The sequence below is a fragment of the Ranitomeya variabilis genome, chromosome 6 (assembly GCF_051348905.1).
Source record: "Ranitomeya variabilis isolate aRanVar5 chromosome 6, aRanVar5.hap1, whole genome shotgun sequence".
Classification (NCBI taxonomy): domain Eukaryota; kingdom Metazoa; phylum Chordata; class Amphibia; order Anura; family Dendrobatidae; genus Ranitomeya; species Ranitomeya variabilis.
Genome location: NC_135237.1, coordinates 6992573 through 7013082, shown reverse-complemented (window position 1 = coordinate 7013082; position 20510 = coordinate 6992573). Strand labels below are relative to the sequence as shown.

Sequence of the window (20510 nt, the reverse complement as noted above, 5' to 3'; positions counted from 1 at the left end):
TGGAGGAGGTGTCCGGACTCATAGAAGATAAGGGTGGAGGCACCTGAACTCATAGAAGATAAGGGAGGAGGTGTCCGGACTCATAGCAGATAAGGGAGGAGGCATCCGGACTCATAGAAGATAAGGGTGGAGGCACCTGAACTCATAGACGATAAGAGAGGAGGTGTCCAGACTCATAGAAGATAAGGGAGGAGGTGTCCGGACTCATAGAAGATAAGGGAGGAGGCATCCGGACTCATAGAAGATAAGGGTGGAGGCACCTGAACTCATAGAAGATAAGAGAGGAGGTGTCCAGACTCATAGAAGATAAGGGAGGAGGTGTCCGGACTCATAGAAGATAAGGGTGGAGGCATCCGGACTCATAGAAGATAAGGGAGGAGGTGTCCGGACTCATAGAAGATAATGGAGGAGGTGTCCGGACTCATAGAAGATAAGGGAGGAGGTGTCCGGACTCATAGAAGATAAGGGAGGAGGCATCCGGACTCATAGAAGATAAGGGAGGAGGTGTCCGGACTCATAGAAGATAAGAGAGGAGGTGTCCGGACTCATAGAAGATAAGGGTGGAGGTGTCCGGACTCATAGAAGATAAGGGAGGAGGCATCCGGACTCATAGAAGATAAGGGAGGAGGTGTCCGGACTCATAGAAGATAAGGGAGGAGGCATCCGGACTCATAGAAGATAAGGGAGGAGGTGTCCGGACTCATAGCAGATAAGGGAGGAGGTGTCTGGACTCATAGAAGATAAGGGAGGAGGCATCCGGACTCATAGAAGATAAGGGAGGAGGCGTCCGGACTCATAGAAGATAAGGGTGGAGATATCCGGACTCATAGAAGATAATGGAGGAGGCATCCGGACTCATAGAAGATAAGGGAGGAGGTGTCCAGACTCATAGAAGATGAGAGAGGAGGCATCCGGACTCATAGAAGATAAGGGAGGAGGCATCCGGACTCATAGAAGATAAGGGAGGAGGTGTCCGGACTCATAGAAGATAAGGGAGGAGGCATCCGGACTCATAGAAGATAAGGGAGGAGGTGTCCGGACTCATAGCAGATAAGGGAGGAGGTGTCCGGACTCATAGAAGATAAGGGAGGAGGTGTCCGGACTCATAGCAGATAAGGGAGGAGGTGTCCGGACTCATAGAAGATAAGGGAGGAGGCGTCCGGACTCATAGAAGATAAGGGTGGAGATATCCGGACTCATAGAAGATAATGGAGGAGGCATCCGGACTCATAGAAGATAAGGGAGGAGGCGTCCGGACTCATAGAAGATAAGGGTGGAAGCACCTGAACTCATAGAAGATAAGGGAGGAGGTGTCCGGACTTATAGAAGATAAGGGAGGAGGTGTCCGGACTCATAGAAGATAAGGGAGGAGGTGTCCGGACTCATAGAAGATAAGAGAGGAGGTGTCCGGACTCATAGAAGATAAGGGAGGAGGCACCTGAACTCATAGAAGATAATGGAGGAGGTGTCCGGACTCATAGAAGATAAGGGAGGAGGTGTCCGGATTCATAGAAGATAAGGGTGGAGGCACCTGAACTCATAGAAGATAAGGGAGGAGGCGTCCGGACTCATAGAAGATAAGGGTGGAGGCGTCCGGACTCATAGAAGATAAGGGTGGAGGCGTCCGGACTCACAGAAGATAAGGGTGGAGGCGTCCGGACTCATAGAAGGGTGGAGATATCCGAACTCCTAGAAGATAAGGGTGGAGGTGTCCGGACTCATAGAAGATAAGGGTGGAGGCGTCCGGACTCACAGAAGATAAGGGTGGAGGCGTCCGGACTCATAGAAGGGTGGAGGCGTCCGGACTCATAGAAGGGTGGAGATATCCGAACTCATAGAAGATAAGGGTGGAGGCGTCCGAACTCATAGAAGATAAGGGTGGAGGCGTCCGGACTCACAGAAGGGTGGAGATATCCGAACTCATAGAAGATAAGGGTGGAGGTGTCCGGACTCATAGAAGATAAGGGTGGAGGTGTCCGGACTCATAGAAGATAAGGGTGGAGGTGTCCGGACTCATAGAAGATAAGGGTGGAGGCGTCCAGACTCATAGAAGATAAGGGTGGAGGCGTCCGGACTCATAGAAGATAAGGGTGGAGGCGTCCAGACTCATAGAAGATAAGGGTGGAGGTGTCCGGACTCATAGAAGATAAGGGTGGAGGCGTCCGGACTCACAGAAGATAAGGGTGGAGGCGTCCGGACTCGTAGAAGGGTGGAGGCGTCCGGACTCATAGAAGGGTGGAGACGTCCGGACTCATAGAAGGGTGGAGGCGTCCGGACTCGTAGAAGGGTGGAGGCGTCCGGACTCATAGAAGGGTGGAGGCACCTAAACTCACAGGAGATGAGAGAGGAGGCGTTCGGATCTACTGTATAAGATGATGTCTAACCTTTGACTTGCACCCGGAACTCCTGCTTGTCACTTCCAGTGCTGCAGGCGTACACACCACCGTCTTTGCTTTCTGCAGTTTTCACAGTGAGAGTCCTGGACTCGCCGTCTGCAGAAATCTGGTACTTTTTGGAAGCGCTGAGTTCGACACCATCTTTCGACCATTTGACCTGAGCGTTGTGGGGGTGGACAGAGGTCAGCAGGGCGATGTCCTCGTGTTCTTGTACAATGACCACTTCTTTCTGTTCAGACTTCTTCAGGAATTTGGCTTCTGGTTCTAAAATAAAAATAAATAAAATAATAAAAATAAAGATCTTATATCTGATGAGTCACACATGAAGGGCTGCTGTGTTCCACAAGACCGATCCCACTTTTCACCCGAGGTCCTAAACATAGATTACTTTAAGGGTACCGTCACACAGTGCCATTTTCATCGCTACGACGGCACGATTCGTGACGTTCTAGCGATATCGTTACGATATCGTAGTGTCTGACACGCTACTGCGATCCGGATCCCCGCTGAGAATCGTACGTCGTAGCAGATCGTTTGAAACTTTCTTTCGTCGTCTAGTGTCCCGCTGTGGCGGCATGATTGCATCGTGTGACACAGGTTGTATACGATGTGCGCACAGTAACCAACGGCTTCTACATCGCAAATACGTCATGAAATTATCGCTCCAGCGCCGTGTATTGCAACGTGTGACCACAGTCTACGACGCTGGAGCGATAATCATACGACGCTGCAACGTCACGAATCGTGCCGTCGTAGCGATGAAAATGGCACTGTGTGACGGTACCCTAACGTTCTCCACCAGATTCTGGAGCATGATTTTGGGGCTCATGTACAGGATTATTACTGAGGTTGGGTGTCAGGGGTAACCTTATCTCCTTATTGGTGTCCCTCTCTGTAATACTAACAGGAACTAGGGAGCTTATGTAAAGAGCTGATGCCAGGAAGTGAGTCCGTGTGTGACAGACACATGAGAGGTAGAAGCCCCCTGTACTGAACAGAGATAAGACCTAGGCCGGAGACATGGAGCAGCTCCCATAGATTGGGTTCAAAGAGGGGTAAGAGGAATCAGTAAAGAATGCTGCAGGTACTAGTGGAAATGGTGTTGGTTGTGTGGTTGCTATGTCCTGTCTATAGAAAAGAGGGGTCAGTGTAAGACCAAGTATTTCACTTCTGGGGGCTCCAGATCCTCAGAAGACAATAGTTTTGGTACCAATGAAAAGAGAGGTGGTTAGACCTAGTGTGGTGCCTGGAAAACCTATGGTGGCCATGGACATATACTGGTGAGCTAGAGCCAGAGTGACTTCATAAGACCAAAATGGCATCACATTAGATTGTTTTTCTGCTCTATTATTGCACAGAGTTGAACCCTACCCAACTACCCACCATGCAGGAGTGCCGTGCGTTCATTCTTCCCATGTTCCTATATGCAGTATGGTCTCGGCAGCACATCAACTTTCTCCATGGGGCAATGTGCTGCTGATAACCATAATTTTTATGCAAACAAATAAAAATATCCAATCACCCAATGAAACCTTATTTTGTTAGTTCGTCAAGTGATTGTCATAATGTTTACACTGATTAGTGGCTCGTGTAAAGGGCCTTTAGTGGAGTCCTCACTGTATGAAGGAGTAAAGGCCCCGTCTCACATAGCGATTTACCAACGATCACGACCAGCGATACCACCTGGCCATGATCGTTGGTAAGTCGTTGTGTGGTCGCTGGGGAGCTGTCACACAGACAGCTCTCTCCAGCGACCAACGATCAGGGGAACGACTTCGGCATCGTTGAAACTGTCTTCAACGATGCCGAAGTCCCCCTGCAGCACCCGGGTAACCAGGGTAAACATCGGGTTACTAAGCGCAGGGCCGCGCTTAGTAACCCGATGTTTACCCTGGTTACCAAAAAAAACAAACAGTACATACTCACCATCTGATGTTCGTCAGGTCCCTTGCCGTCTGCTTCCTGCTCTGACTGAGCCGCCGTACAGTGAGAGCAGAGCGCAGCGGTGACGTCACTGCTGTGCTCTCACTTCTCACTGTACGGCCGGCAGTCAGTCAGAGCAGGAAGCAGACGGCAAGGGACCTGACGGACATCAGATGGTGAGTATGTACTGTTTGGTTTTTTTTTACATTTACGCTGGTAACCAGGGTAAACATCGGGTTACTAAGTGCGGCCCTGCGCTTAGGAACCCGATGTTTACCCTGGTTACCAGTGAAGACATTGCTGGATCGGTGTCACACACACCGATTCAGCGATGTCAGTGGGACCTCAACGACCAAAAAAAGGTCCAGGCCATTCCGACACGACCAGCGATCTCGCAGCAGGGGCCTGATCGCTGGTACGTGTCACACATAGCGAGATCGCTATGGAGGTCGCTGTTGCGTCACAAAACTTGTGACTCAGCAGCGAGCTCGCTATGTGAGACGGGGCCTTTAAACTGGCTGGTGGCTTCTGTGAAGATAACATTGGCCTGATTGGAGGTCAACCCCCCAGGAATCTCTTCCCTGAGAAATCCTGGATAATTTAAAACATGAAAGTCACCTTTGACATTAATCTTGAAGTTGATCTTCTGTCCAGCTGCCTCACAGCTGTACTCTCCGGCATCTTTCTTCTCCACATGCTCCACCACCAGACGCCGATATTTGCCCTCAGTCTCAACCTTCAAAGTCTTGCTGGAGGTGATCAGCTTCCCGTCCTTGTACCATTTCACCTCTGTCTTCTCCTCAGAGACCTCACAGCTCAGGATGGCGTTCTCTGTTAGGACAGACTGAACTTCTTTCTTCACTTTGTCCTGGTTGATGAAGGCTGTTTCTGGTTCTGAAAGAGAAGAGCGTGACACAATGACAATAATACAAACTTTAATAAAGCAATCACACATAGCCCAGACCTTCACTAGAGGACCCACACAATGCGGTGAACTTAAGTAGAAGACCCAAACATTGAACCAGGGCTTCAGTAGTAGAGGACCCACACAAGGTTCTGAGGAGGAAAAAGCCTTCATAATCTCACCTTTGACGCTGATCTTGAAGTTGATCTTTTGTCCAGCTGTCTCACAGCTGTACTCTCCGGCATCTTTCTTCTCCACCTGCTCCACCACCAGACGACGATAATTGCCCTCAGTCTCCACCTTCAGTTTCTTGCTGGAGGTGATCAGCTTCCCATCCTTATACCATTTTACCTCTGTCTTCCCCTCTGAAACCTCACAGCTCAGAGTGGCGCTCTTGGTTAGGGTGGCTTGTACTTCCGTCTTCACTTTGTCCTGGTTGATGAAGGCCGGCTCCGGTTCTGAAATAGAATTCGACACTCTGACATTAATAGTAGCTCACTAAATCACACATGGTCCAAAGCTCCACTAGAGTACTCCCACATGACAGAGTGCATCACTAAAGTATCCACCCATGAATCAGAGCTTCATCAAAGTACTTATATATGGCCAACAGCTTCACTACAGTAGCCATAAAAGTCTCAATGGAATAGTGGCCTTTCGTAATTTTACCTTTAACGCTGATCTTGAAGTTAATCTTTTGTCCAGCTGCCTCACAAATGTACTCTCCGGCATCTTTCTTCTCCACATGCTCCACCACCAGACGCCGATATTTGCCCTCGGTCTCCACCTTCAGTTTCTTGCTGTTGGTGATCAGCTTACCATCCTTGTACCATTTCACTTCTGTCTTCTCTTCAGAGACCTCACAGCTCAGGGTGGTGCTCTCTGTTAGGACAGATTGAACTTCTTTCTTGACTTTTTCTTGGTTGAAGAAGGCTGGTTCTGGTTCTGAAAGAGAAGAGCACAACACAGTGACAATAATACAAGCTTTAGTAAAGAAATCGCACACTACCCAGACCTTCACTAGACAACTGACAAATGGCAAGAGGCTTCAGTAGATGACCCACACAAGCGTCTAAGGAGGAAAAAGCCTTCGCAATCTCACCTTTGATACTGATCTTGAAGTTGATCTTCTGTCCAGCTGCCTCACAGCTGTACTCTCCGGCGTCTTTCTTCTCCACCTGCTCCACCACCAGACGCCGACATTTACCCTCAGTCTCCACCTTTAGTTTCTTGCTGGAGGTGATCAGCTTCCCATCCTTGTACCATTTCACCTCTGTCTTACCCTCTGAGACCTCACAGCTCAGGGTGGCGCTCTTGGATAGGACAGCATGGACTTCCTTCTTCACTTTGTCTTGGTTGATGAAGGCCGGTTCCGGTTCTGAAAGAGAAAATGGCACTGACACTAATAGTAAAATAATTGAAGCACCGACACATGGTCTAGAGCCTCACTAGAGTTCCCACGCATGTCCCACAGCTTCACTAGAGTTTCCACACGTGTCCCACAGCTTCACAAGAGTACCCACACAATTCCCAGAGCTTCACCAGTGTATCTACACATGTCCCAGAGCTTCACCACAGTATCCACATATCACCCTGAGCTTCACTAGCGTATTTAAAAATGACACAGTGTTTCACTAAAGTGAATCACACATGAATCAGTGCTTCAACAGATTACCTACATATGACCAACAGCTTCACTAGAATAACTGTACAAGGTTCTGAGGAGGCGTAGCCTTTCATAATTTCACCTTTGACGCTGATCTTGAAGTTGATCTTCTGACCGGCTGCCTCACAGCTATACTCTCCAGCATCTTTGTTGTCCACCTGCTCCACCACCAGACGCCGATATTTGGCCTCAGTCTCAACCTTCAGTTTCTTGCTGGAGGTGATCAGCTTTCCATCCTTGTACCATTTCACCTCTGTCTTACCCTCTGAGACCTCACAGCTCAGGGTGGCACTCTTGGTTAGGACGGCATGGACTTCCTTCTTCACTTTGTCTTGGTTGATGAAGGCCGGTTTTGGTTCTGAAAAAGAAGAAAAGAATATAATGGTGTTGATAGTATCTTCAGTACAGCAACGACATGTGGTCCAGAGCTTCACTAAATTTTCTACAGGTGGTCCAGAGCTTCATTAGAGTATCCACACATGACCCAAAGCTTCAGTACAGTACTCATACAAGGCTCTAAAGAGGAGTAACTGTTTGTAATTTCACCTTTGACGGTGATCTTGAAGTTGATCTTCTCTCCGGCTGCCTCACAGCTGTACTCTCCTGCATCTTTCTTCTCCACCTGCCCCACAACCAGGCGACGATTTTTGCCCTCAGTCTCCACCTTCAGTTTCTTGCTGGAGGTGATCAGCTTTCCATCCTTGTACCATTTCACCTCTGTCTTCTCCTCAGAGACCTCACAGCTCAGTGTGGTACTCTTTGCTAGGTCGGCTTGGACTTCCTTCTTCACTTTTTCCTGGTTGATGAAGGTTGGCTCTGATTCTGAAAAAAAGAAAAACATAACACAATGATAATAGTAGCAACCACTGACAGCCCAGAACGTCCTTAGAGTGCCCACACATAGTCCAGAGTTTCACTAGAGGATCTATACATGGCCCATAACTTTAGTAGAGTACCTACACCCACAATGCTTTAGCACATGGATCACAGTGTGTGGATTCAGTAGATTAAGGCTGCCTGAGGAGGAATAACCATCAAAGTTTCACCTTTGATGTTGATATTGAAGTTTATCTTTTGTCCGGCTGCCTCACAGCTGTACTCTCCGGCATCTTTCTTCTCCACCTGCTCCACCACCAGACGACGATTTTTGCCCTCAGCCTCCACCTTCAGTTTCTTGCTGGAGGTGATCAGCTTCCCGTCCTTGTACCATTTCACCTCTGTCTTCTCCTCAGAGACCTCACAGCTCAGGGTGGCACTCTTTCCAAGGTCGGCTTGGACTTCCTTCTTCACTTTTTCCTGGTTGATGAAGACCGGCTCTGGTTCTGAAAGGGAAGAGGAGAAAAATATATGTTGATCGTAGCTTTATTACAGCAACCACACATGACCCAAAAATTCACTAGCGTTCCCACACATGGCCCTGAATTTCATATGGAAGTCTACACATGGCCCAGTGTTGTGAATTTGGATTCTGGGCTCCCCCGGTGGCTACTGGTGGAATTGAACTGGTGTCTTCATCTTCTCTGTTCACCTGTTCCCATCAAGATGTGGGAGTCGCTATATAACCTTGCTGCTCTGTTAGTTGCTTGCCGGTCAACAATGTTATCAGAAGCCTCTCTGTGCTTGTTCCTGCTCCTAGACAACTACTAGATAAGTTGGACTCTTGTCCATGTTTGTTTTTGCATTTTGTTCCAGTTCACAGCTGTAGTTTCGTTACTGTGTCTGGAAAGCTCTTGTGAACGGGAATTGCCACTCTGGTGTTATGAGTTAATGCCAGAGTTTTAAAGTAATTTCTGGATGGTGTTTTTGATAGGGTTTTCAGCTGACCATGAAAGTGTCCTTTCTGTCTTCTGCTATGTAGTAAGTGGACCTCAAATTTGCTAAACCTATTTTCATACTACGTTTGTTATTTCATCTCAACTCACCGCCAATACATGTGGGGGGCCTCTGTCTCCTTTCGGGGTATTTCTCTAGAGGTGAGCTAGGACTAATATTTTCCTCTGCTAGCTTTATTTAGTCCTCCGGCTGGGCTGGGCATCTAGAATCAACGTAGGCATGCTACCCGGCCACTGCTAGTTGTGCGTTAGGTTTAGTTCATGGTCAGCTCAGTTCCCATCTTCCAAGAGCTAGTTCCTATATATGCTTATGCTATGTTCTCTTGCCATTGAGATCATGACAGTTTGACCGGCGCGCAAAGTGTTAATTGTTTGGGCTGAAGCAGGAGAAAAAGAAGTGTTGAAGGGAAATTTTTTTTTTTTCCCCTCAGAGTTTTGCTGCCTAGCCCTTAATTGCTGTCTAGCTGCTTCTTACCTCCTCTTAACCCTTGAATGGCTCTGTGTCCACCTGTTTGTAATGGATCTTCAGAGTGTAACTGCAGGTTTGAATAATCTCGCCACGAAGGTACAAAATTTGCAAGATTTTGTTTGTCATGCACCTGTATCTGAGCCGAGAATTCCTTTGCCGGAATTTTTCTCGGGGAATAGATCCGGGTTTCAGAATTTTCGAAATAATTGCAAATTATTTTTGTCTCTGAAATCTCGCTCTGCCGGAGACCCTGCACAGCAGGTCAGGATTGTGATTTCCTTGCTCCGGGGCGACCCTCAAGACTGGGCTTTTTCATTGACACCAGGGGATCCTGCGTTGCTCAATGTGGATGCGTTTTTTCTGGCCTTGGGGTTGCTTTATGACGAACCTCATTTGGAGCTTCAGGCAGAAAAAACTTTGATGTCCCTATCGCAGGGGCAAGATGAAGCTGAAATTTACTGCCAAAGATTCCGTAAATGGTCTGTGCTTACTCAGTGGAATGAGTGCGCCCTGGCGGCGACTTTCAGAGAGGGTCTCTCTGATGCCATTAAGGATGTTATGGTGGGGTTCCCTGTGCCTGCGGGTCTGAATGAGTCCATGACAATGGCTATTCAGATCGATAGGCGTTTGCGGGAGCGCAAACCAGTGCACCATCTGGCGGTGTCCACTGAGAAGTCGCCAGAGAGTATGCAGTGTGATAGAATTCTGTCCCGAAGCGAGCGGCAGAATTTTAGACGGAAAAATGGGTTGTGTTTCTATTGTGGTGATTCTACTCATGTTATATCAGCATGCTCTAAGCGCACTAAAAAGCTTGGTAAATCTGTTTCCATTTGCACCTTACCGTCTAAATTTATTCTATCTGTGACCCTGATTTGCTCTTTGTCATCTATTACCACGGACGCCTATGTCGACTCTGGCGCCGCTTTGAGTCTTATGGATTGGTCCTTTGCCAAACGCTGTGGGTATGATTTAGAGCCTTTGGAGACTCCTATTCCTCTGAAGGGGATTGACTCCACCCCATTGGCTAATAATAAACCACAATACTGGACACAAGTAACTATGCGTATTAATCCGGATCACCAGGAGATTATTCGCTTTCTGGTGCTGTATAATCTACATGATGATTTGGTGCTAGGATTGCCTTGGCTGCAATCTCACAACCCAGTCCTCGACTGGAGAGCTATGTCTGTGTTGAGCTGGGGATGTAAGGGGGCTCATGGGGATGTACCTGTGGTTTCCATTTCATCATCCATTCCCTCTGAAATTCCTGAGTTCCTGTCTGACTATCGTGACGTCTTTGAAGAATCCAAGCTTGGTTCGTTACCTCCGCACCGAGAGTGCGATTGTGCCATAGATTTAATCCCGGGTAGTAAATACCCAAAGGGTCGTTTATTTAATCTGTCTGTACCTGAACATGCTGCTATGCGAGAATATATAAAGGAGTCCTTGGAAAAGGGACATATTCGTCCATCGTCATCTCCCTTAGGAGCCGGTTTTTTCTTTGTGTCAAAAAAAGACGGCTCTTTGAGACCATGTATTGATTATCGGCTTTTGAATAAAATCACTGTTAAATATCAATACCCATTGCCGTTGCTGACTGATTTGTTTGCTCGCATAAAGGGGGCCAAGTGGTTCTCTAAGATTGACCTTCGTGGGGCGTATAATTTGGTGCGAATCAGGCAGGGGGATGAGTGGAAAACCGCATTTAATACGCCCGAGGGCCACTTTGAGTATTTAGTGATGCCTTTTGGTCTTTCTAATGCTCCGTCAGTTTTCCAGTCCTTTATGCATGATATTTTTCGCGATTATTTGGATAAATTTATGATTGTGTATCTGGATGATATTCTGATTTTTTCGGATGACTGGGACTCTCATGTCCAGCAAGTCAGGAGGGTTTTTCAGGTTTTGCGGTCTAATTCTTTGTGTGTGAAGGGTTCTAAGTGTGTTTTTGGGGTACAGAGGATTTCCTTTTTGGGATATATTTTTTCCCCCTCTTCCATTGAAATGGATCCTGTCAAGGTTCAAGCTATTTGTGATTGGACGCAGCCCTCTTCTCTTAAGAGTCTTCAGAAATTTTTGGGCTTTGCTAACTTTTATCGTCGATTTATTGCTGGTTTTTCGGATATTGCTAAGCCATTGACCGATTTGACTAAGAAGGGTGCTGATGTTGCTGATTGGTCCCCTGATGCTGTGGAGGCCTTTCGGGAGCTTAAGCGCCGTTTTTCCTCTGCCCCTGTGTTGCGTCAGCCTGATGTTGCTCTACCTTTTCAGGTTGAGGTCGACGCTTCTGAGATCGGAGCTGGGGCAGTGTTGTCGCAGAAAAGTTCTGACTGCTCCGTGATGAGGCCTTGTGCCTTCTTTTCCCGTAAATTTTCGCCCGCTGAGCGGAATTATGATGTTGGGAATCGGGAGCTTTTGGCCATGAAGTGGGCTTTTGAGGAGTGGCGCCATTGGCTTGAGGGGGCCAGACATCAGGTGGTGGTATTGACTGACCACAAAAATTTGATTTATCTTGAGACCGCCAGGCGCCTGAATCCTAGACAGGCGCGCTGGTCATTATTTTTCTCTCGGTTTAATTTTGTGGTGTCATACCTACCGGGTTCTAAGAATGTTAAGGCGGATGCCCTTTCTAGGAGTTTTGAGCCTGACTCGCCTGGTAACTCTGAGCCCACAGGTATCCTTAAGGATGGAGTGGTATTGTCAGCCGTTTCTCCAGACCTGCGGCGGGCCTTGCAGGAGTTTCAGGCGGAGAGACCTGATCGTTGCCCACCTGATAAACTGTTTGTTCCGGATGATTGGACCAGTAGAGTCATCTCTGAGGTTCATTCTTCTGCGTTGGCAGGTCATCCTGGCATTTTTGGTACCAGGGATTTGGTGGCAAGGTCCTTCTGGTGGCCTTCCCTGTCACGAGATGTGCGAGGCTTTGTGCAGTCTTGTGACGTTTGTGCTCGGGCCAAGCCTTGTTGTTCTCGGGCTAGTGGATTATTGTTGCCCTTGCCTATTCCTAAGAGGCCTTGGACGCACATCTCGATGGATTTTATTTCAGATCTGCCTGTTTCTCAGAAGATGTCTGTCATCTGGGTGGTGTGTGACCGTTTTTCTAAGATGGTCCATTTGGTTCCTCTGCCCAAGTTACCTTCTTCTTCCGAGTTGGTTCCTCTGTTTTTTCAAAATGTTGTTCGTTTGCATGGTATTCCTGAGAATATCGTTTCTGACAGAGGGACCCAATTCGTGTCTAGATTTTGGCGGGCATTCTGTGCTAGGATGGGCATAGATTTATCTTTTTCGTCCGCTTTCCATCCTCAGACGAATGGCCAGACCGAGCGGATTAATCAGACCCTGGAGACATATCTGAGGTGTTTTGTGTCTGCTGACCAGGATGATTGGGTTGCTTTTTTGCCATTGGCGGAGTTCGCTCTCAATAATCGGGCCAGCTCTGCCACTTTGGTGTCCCCGTTTTTCTGTAATTCGGGGTTTCATCCTCGATTTTCCTCTGGTCAGGTGGAATCTTCGGATTGTCCTGGAGTGGATGCTGTGGTGGAGAGATTGCATCAGATCTGGGGGCAGGTGGTGGACAATTTGAGGTTGTCCCAGGAGAAGACTCAGCTTTTTGCCAACCGCCACCGTCGTGTTGGTCCTCGGCTTTCTGTTGGGGATTTGGTGTGGTTGTCTTCTCGTTTTGTCCCTATGAGGGTCTCTTCTCCTAAGTTTAAGCCTCGGTTTATCGGCCCGTATAAGATATTGGAGATTCTTAACCCTGTTTCCTTCCGTTTGGACCTCCCTGCATCCTTTTCTATTCATAACGTTTTTCATCGGTCATTATTGCGCAGGTATGAGGTACCGGTTGTGCCTTCCGTTGAGCCTCCTGCTCCGGTGTTGGTTGAGGGTGAGTTGGAGTACGTTGTGGAGAAAATCTTGGACTCTCGTGTTTCCAGACGGAGACTCCAGTATCTGGTCAAGTGGAAGGGATACGGCCAGGAGGATAATTCTTGGGTGAATGCATCTGATGTTCATGCCTCCGATCTGGTTCGTGCCTTTCATAGGGCCCATCCTGATCGCCCTGGTGGTTCTGGTGAGGGTTCGGTGCCCCCTCCTTGAGGGGGGGGTACTGTTGTGAATTTGGATTCTGGGCTCCCCCGGTGGCTACTGGTGGAATTGAACTGGTGTCTTCATCTTCTCTGTTCACCTGTTCCCATCAAGATGTGGGAGTCGCTATATAACCTTGCTGCTCTGTTAGTTGCTTGCCGGTCAACAATGTTATCAGAAGCCTCTCTGTGCTTGTTCCTGCTCCTAGACAACTACTAGATAAGTTGGACTCTTGTCCATGTTTGTTTTTGCATTTTGTTCCAGTTCACAGCTGTAGTTTCGTTACTGTGTCTGGAAAGCTCTTGTGAACGGGAATTGCCACTCTGGTGTTATGAGTTAATGCCAGAGTTTTAAAGTAATTTCTGGATGGTGTTTTTGATAGGGTTTTCAGCTGACCATGAAAGTGTCCTTTCTGTCTTCTGCTATGTAGTAAGTGGACCTCAAATTTGCTAAACCTATTTTCATACTACGTTTGTTATTTCATCTCAACTCACCGCCAATACATGTGGGGGGCCTCTGTCTCCTTTCGGGGTATTTCTCTAGAGGTGAGCTAGGACTAATATTTTCCTCTGCTAGCTTTATTTAGTCCTCCGGCTGGGCTGGGCATCTAGAATCAACGTAGGCATGCTACCCGGCCACTGCTAGTTGTGCGTTAGGTTTAGTTCATGGTCAGCTCAGTTCCCATCTTCCAAGAGCTAGTTCCTATATATGCTTATGCTATGTTCTCTTGCCATTGAGATCATGACAGCCCAGAACTTCACTAGAGTTTCTACACAAGGCCCAGAAACTTTGTTACAGATCACCTGAGAGACTGCGGAATCATCTAATTGGATTTTTCTACCACAAGAAGAGAACCATCCATAAAGAGATAAATTACCTACAGGACCGACTACAAGGACCGGGTTCATGTCTAATCAAGGAGACATTGCAGGAATTCTACAACAATTTGCAACATCACCTCATTATCAATAAGAAAAAGAAACTGGACAGACTCAGGAAGAAAGCAGGTCTCAATGTAGTTGAAGGTAAGCCCAATTTACAAAATCATTTTAATCCATCGTCCTCTGTTGTAGCACAGGAGAAATGCATGTTCTATCAAAGGGACTAACATTCTGTCCTACAAAACAGCTTGATAGGGCTCAGTTCTGTAGTGATATCGAGGAATTCTTCCGCAGATTGCGACTCAAAGAATTCTTTCATAACCATGCAGATATCACATCACAAGACAATCACAAGACAGCAAAAAAAGAAAAAGAGGACAAACTGAAAAGAGGACATACTGGACCCCGCAACCTGGGCACAACCGAACGCTGGATCACTACATTGACTGTTTCCGTAAAAAAGTGAAATCTAACATTTTGGACAGACACCATAAAGTGCCGCAAAATATCAGTATAGAGGGAAGAAAGGCCATACAAACCTTAAAAGCCAACAACAATATCATCATCAAACCAGGAGACAAAGGAGGAGCTGTAGTCATCATGAACACGACAGATTACATCCAGGAAGCAAACAGACAACTCTTGGATATAAAATACTCCACTGCAGGGAGATCCGACCAAAAAGTACACAGAGGAACTAACAAATATCATCAAGGGATTTGATTCCTCTTCATCCTCACTGCTGGAACTAATACCAGACAATCCCCAAACAGATACCTTCTACATGTTGCCTAAAATACATAAAGAAGGTAATCCTGGGAGGCCTATCATCTCTGGTATTGGGACTTTAACTGAGAAGATCTCAGCCTGGGTGGAGAACATTCTGAAACCCTTGGTGAGGCGCACACCCAGCTACATCCAGGACACCACGGATATTCTTTGCAGATCGTCAGCGCTGGGCCCACTTCCAGAGGACATGCTACTAGCCACCATGGATGTAGAGTCTCTCTATTCCAACATTCCTCATGAGGATGGAATTGCAGCATGTAAATATTTCCTTCAAAATAACAATCTAGCCACAGAACCAACACTGCGATTTATCAGGTTTGTGCTCCATCACAACTATTTTTCTTTTTGGGAACCAACAGTGTATGGGCAGCTCCATGGGAAGCAAAATGTCCCCACAATATGCTAATTTATTTATAGCGAAACTGGAGGAAGAATGTTTGTCATCTTCTCTGTTAAACCTCTTGCATACTTCCGCTACATCGATGATCTGCTAATAATCTGGACAGGCTGAAAAGATGATCTGCTCACCTTCCACAATAACTTCAACAAGTTCCACCCAACCATCAAGCTGTCCCTCAACGTTTCAAAGACCCAAATACATTTTCTGGACATGACCATATACATCAAGGACAATGACATACAAACATCAATTTACCACAAGCCTACCGGACGTCCGGCTTATCTTAGATGGAACAGCTTTCATCCAAGACACACAAAAAAATCCATCATCTACAGTCAAGCTCTGAGGTATATTCGGATCTGTTCAGACCGTAAAGACTGGGAACTACCGCTGCCATCACTGAGGAATACATTCCTACAACAGGGATACCATCCACTGGTAATAGATGAGCAGATCCACAGGGCTACAAGGATCCCAAGAAACAGCCTCCTGGATTACATTCTGAGAGAGGATAACAACAGGGCACCTCCACATACAACCCCCACATGAGCAAGTGCAGCGCCCCAGAGTCCTGGTCGTTGCAGTACTGACGCTCCACCGATAATGGGAGTGATGGTACGTCTGATGGCACTTAAGGAGTTCACCTGACCAGGTATCACAGACACCAATACACTTCATAGTCTGGCCTCCAGGGGGAGCTAAGGGTGCTATGTATTAGGCCACTCCTCACAATCTGGTAAAACTGGGGGCTGGATAGGAAGTTAGTCAGAAGCTGACTGGGTTGGAACCAGGCAACATCCTGTGGCAGAGGGTGTTGCAGGGGAAGATTCAGGGGGGTCTCTGTCAGGGGTGGGATCCTGACAGAGGCCTAGCGAACAGAACAGAACATTATGGAGCCGCGCCTGCACTTGAATGCGGTGGCATCCTAAGAAAGGAAAATAAGTGAGGTTTACAGTGGAGAAGTGAGAAACGAGATCGCAGCAAAAAGGAGATAAAGCCAGTAGGAGTCGTGCCGTAAGATCGAGGCAACATCCTACTGAGGCGCGTAGCCGGTGGCCGGAACGCCGAGGAAGTATTAGGCTCCAAACAATACTTCAAACAGCGGCAGGAAAGTTAATTTTAGGTTGGCTGTCTCACCTAAATCACCTAAGAAGACATAGGGGGCAATTGTGGGAGAGGAGCGTCACTAGGGTCCCGGAAGAACTCCAGGCCTACCCATCATACGGGTGCGTCCTATCCATATCATCTGGGGGACGGAGAAAGAACATCAGAATAGATACGAGTTGTGAGGAAAGAACATCAGAAACAGACACAACAGTTGTGAGTACTATCCCGTGGTGGTCAGCAGGGAGGTACTACAACACACAGGCGCTAGAAGGTAGGCACTGATTTCCACCTGCAAAGGGAACTCTGGATGTGCCTTCGGACCGGCCGGTCTCAGCCAGCCCTGTTAGCAGTACTCTGGATTGAGGATCCTGAAGCCTTCAGTAAAGAGGTAAAGAGACTGCAACCCTGTGTCCTCGTTATTCATCGCGACCTGCACCACGCACCATCATCACATCTTTCATTGGACGCCCCTTAGCAGGGTCACGGACCAGGTCTAGCCACCGTGACAACCCCAGAACTGAGACAAAGAGGCCCGGTACCGAGTACCCCGCGGCCCTGCGTCTGGGGGCGCTCCACATCCTAGAGAAAATTGGTGCTGATCTCCAACCCATATTCCACAGAGACCACAAATTGAAAGACCTATTCCCAGAACTACCACTTCTCTCCTACAAACAGCCCCCTAACGTAAGGAATCTGCTTGTCAGAAGTGTCCTCTCATCACCATCAGTGACCGGCACATTCCCCTGTAACAATAAAAAATGCAAAACTTGTCCCCACATATTACCAACAAATATAGTCCGTGTACCAAACACAAATCAGGACTATAAGGTCACGGGTTCCTTCTCATGCACATCCTCCAACGTGGTGTATATGATCCAATGTATGAGGTGCCCTGGAAGTATCTATATTGGGGAAACTATGAAAAGACTACAAACTAGGATGAATCTACACAGACACAATCAGGAATGAAATGGAAACACTTGTGGGAAAACATTTCTCGGATATGGACACGGTATGACAGATTTAAAAGTCTTAATACTAAAAGGTCATTTTAAGGATGACAGAGAAAGAATAATTTGGGAAATCAAACTAATGAAGATGTTCAATTCTATGACTCTAGGACTCAGTGTAACCCTTGGATTTATGAGTCACTACATGGACACAATTCACACCTCCACCAGATGGACTCCAGATAACTAAGAACATTATTCCCACCACCTCTCCATCTGTAAAGGTACCTTCACACGAAACGACATTATAACGATATCGCTAGCAATCCGTGACGTTGCAGCGTCCTCGCTAGCGATATCGTTTCGTTTGACACGCAGCAGCGATCAGGATCCTGCTGTGATGTCGCTGGTCGCTGAATAAAGTCCAGAACTTTATTTGGTCGTCCGATCGCTGTGTATCGTTGTGTTTGAAAGCAAAAGCAACGATACCAGCGATATTTTACACTGGTAACCAGGGTAAACATCGGGTTACTAAGCGCAGGGCCGCGCTTAGTTACCCGATGTTTACCCTGGTTACTAGCGTAAAATGTAAAAAAAACAAACAGCACATACTCACATTGCGTCCCCTGCAGTCTGCTTCCTCCTCTGACTCAGCGCCGCAAAGTGAAAGTGAAAGCAGCACACGCTCTGCTCTCACTGTACGGCGCTCAGTCAGTCAGGAAGTGGACACAGGGGGACGTGAATGTAAGTATGTGCTGTTTGTTTTTTTTAGATTTTACGCTGGTAACCAGGGTAAACATCGGGTTACTAAGCGCGGCCCTGCACTTAGTTACCCGATGTTTACCCTGGTTACCAGGGGACCTCGGCATAGTTGATCGCTGGAGAGCGGTCTGTGTGACAGCTCTCCAGCGACCAAACAGCGACGCTGCAGCGATCGACATCGTTGTCGCTATCGCTGCAGCGTCGCTTCGTGTGAAGGTACCTTAAGAGAATGCCTAATATGATTTCCTTGGCTTATCTTTAGGAGGCCTCACACCTCCCACCCCCTGAACAAATGTCCTACTGTAGTATTCTTTAAATGTTGTGCTTTTTTCTTACTAATCTATTTGTAATCTTGCAGGAGCCACTGTGCTCTAAAAGCTGCAAACATATTATTTTCTGGTTAGCCAATAAAGGTATCACTCCCAGAATACTTCTGTCATCATTGGGCAGAAAAGTATTCACCTCGATTTTTCTGGCTACCACGGTACCACAATACAATTTGTTATTGTACATCATCATACACAAGGCCCAGAAATTCATTGGAATTCACATCCAAGGAGGAGTATTCCTTCATCATTTCACCTTTGACGTTGATCTTGAAGTTGATCTTCTCTCCGGCCGCCTCACAGCTGTACTCTCCGGCGTCTTTCTTCTCCACCTGCTCCACCACCAGACGACGATACTTGCCCTCAGTCTCCACCTTAATTTTCTTGCTGGATGTGATCAGTTTCCCGTCCTTGTACCATTTCACCTCAGTCTTCCCCTCTGAGACCTCACAGCTCAGGGTGGCGCTCTTGGTCAGTTTGGCCACCATCTCCTTCTGGATTTTGCCCTGGTTAACAAATGGCGGCTCTGGTTCTACATGAAGAAGATCATAGGTTTATAGTAAAGGAATTGGCAAGTAAAAGTAGCGGTGTCAATAAGTGTGTGAAGAAACCAGATTGTATCTTAACAGTGACAGAGCCAATTTGGTACTTAATGACCAGGCCAATTTTTACAATTCTGACCACTGTCACTTTATGAGGTTATAACTCTGGAATACTTTAACGGATCCCACTGATTCTGAGACTGTTTTTCATGACATATTGTACTTCATGTTAGTGGTAACATTTCTTCGATATTACTTGCGATTCTTTATGAAAAAAATGGAAATATGGCGAAAATGTTTAAAATTTTGCAATTTTCAAACTTTGTATTTTTATGCCCTTAAATCAGAGAGATATGTCACGAAAAATAGTTAATAAATAACATTTCCCACATGTCTACTTTATATCAGCACAATTTTGGAAACAAAATTTTTTTTTGTTAGGGAGTTATAAGGGTTAAAAGTTGACCAGCAATTTCTCATTTTTACAACACCATTTTTTTTTAGGGACCACATCACATTTTAAGTCATTTTGAGGGGTCTATATGATACAAAATAACCAAGTGTGACACCATTCTAAAAACTGCACCCCTCAAGGTGCTCAAAACCACATTTAAGAAGCTTATTAACCCTTTACGTGCTTCACAGGAACTGAAACAATGTGGAAGGAAAAAATGAACATTTAACTTTTTTTTTGCAAACATTTTACTTCAGAACCATTTTTTTTATTTTCACAAGTGTAAAAACAGAAATGTAACCATAAATGTTGTTGTGCAATTTCTCCTGAATACGCCGATACCCCATATGTGGGGGTAAACCACTGTTTGGGTGCACAGCAGAGCTTGGAAGTGAAGGAGCGCCGTTTGACTTTTTCAATGCAGAATTGGCTGGAATTGAGATTGGATGCCATGTCACGTTTAGAGAGCCCCTGATGTGCCTAAACAGTGGAAACCGCCCACAAGTGACACCATTTTGGAAACTAGACCCCTTAAGGAACTTATCTAGATGTGTGGTGAGCACTTTGAACCCCCAAGTGCTTAACAGAAGTTTATAACGTAGAGCCGTGAAAATAAAAAATTGCATTTTTTCTACAAAAATGATGTTTTTGCCCCCAAATTTTTATTTTCACAACGGTAACAGGAGAAATTAGACCACAAAAGTTGTTGTCCAATTTCTCCTGAGTACGTCGATACCCCATATGTGGAGGTAAACCACTGTTTGGGCGCACCGCAGAGCTTGGAAGAGAAGGAGTGCTGTTTTACTTTTTCAATGTAGAATTGGCTGGAATTGAGATTGGACGCCATGTCGCGTTTGGAGAGCCCCTGATGTGCCTAAACAGTGGAAACCCCCCACAAGTGACCCCATTTTGGAAACTAGACCACCTAAGGAACTTATCTAGATGTGTGGTGAGAACTTTGAATGCCCAAGTGCTTCACAGAAGTTTATAATGCAGAGTCGTGAAAATAAAAAATATTTTTTT

General features: G+C 46.7%; 1 protein-coding gene across 1 annotated transcript in view; it reads right to left on the bottom strand.

Annotated features, from left to right (window-relative positions):
* OBSCN (obscurin, cytoskeletal calmodulin and titin-interacting RhoGEF) overlaps positions 1-20510 on the bottom strand; it is an 860705-nt gene that overhangs the window by 662071 nt on the left and 178124 nt on the right. Inside the window, exons 9-17 of the mRNA XM_077269354.1 lie at positions 18748-19023; positions 7936-8211; positions 7436-7711; positions 6972-7247; positions 6326-6601; positions 5893-6168; positions 5406-5681; positions 4938-5213; positions 2385-2660 (exon numbers count right to left, since the gene is read on the bottom strand). Of these exons, the coding sequence (XP_077125469.1) occupies positions 2385-2660; positions 4938-5213; positions 5406-5681; positions 5893-6168; positions 6326-6601; positions 6972-7247; positions 7436-7711; positions 7936-8211; positions 18748-19023 (2484 nt within the window). The remainder of the gene's footprint in view (positions 1-2384; positions 2661-4937; positions 5214-5405; positions 5682-5892; positions 6169-6325; positions 6602-6971; positions 7248-7435; positions 7712-7935; positions 8212-18747; positions 19024-20510) is intronic.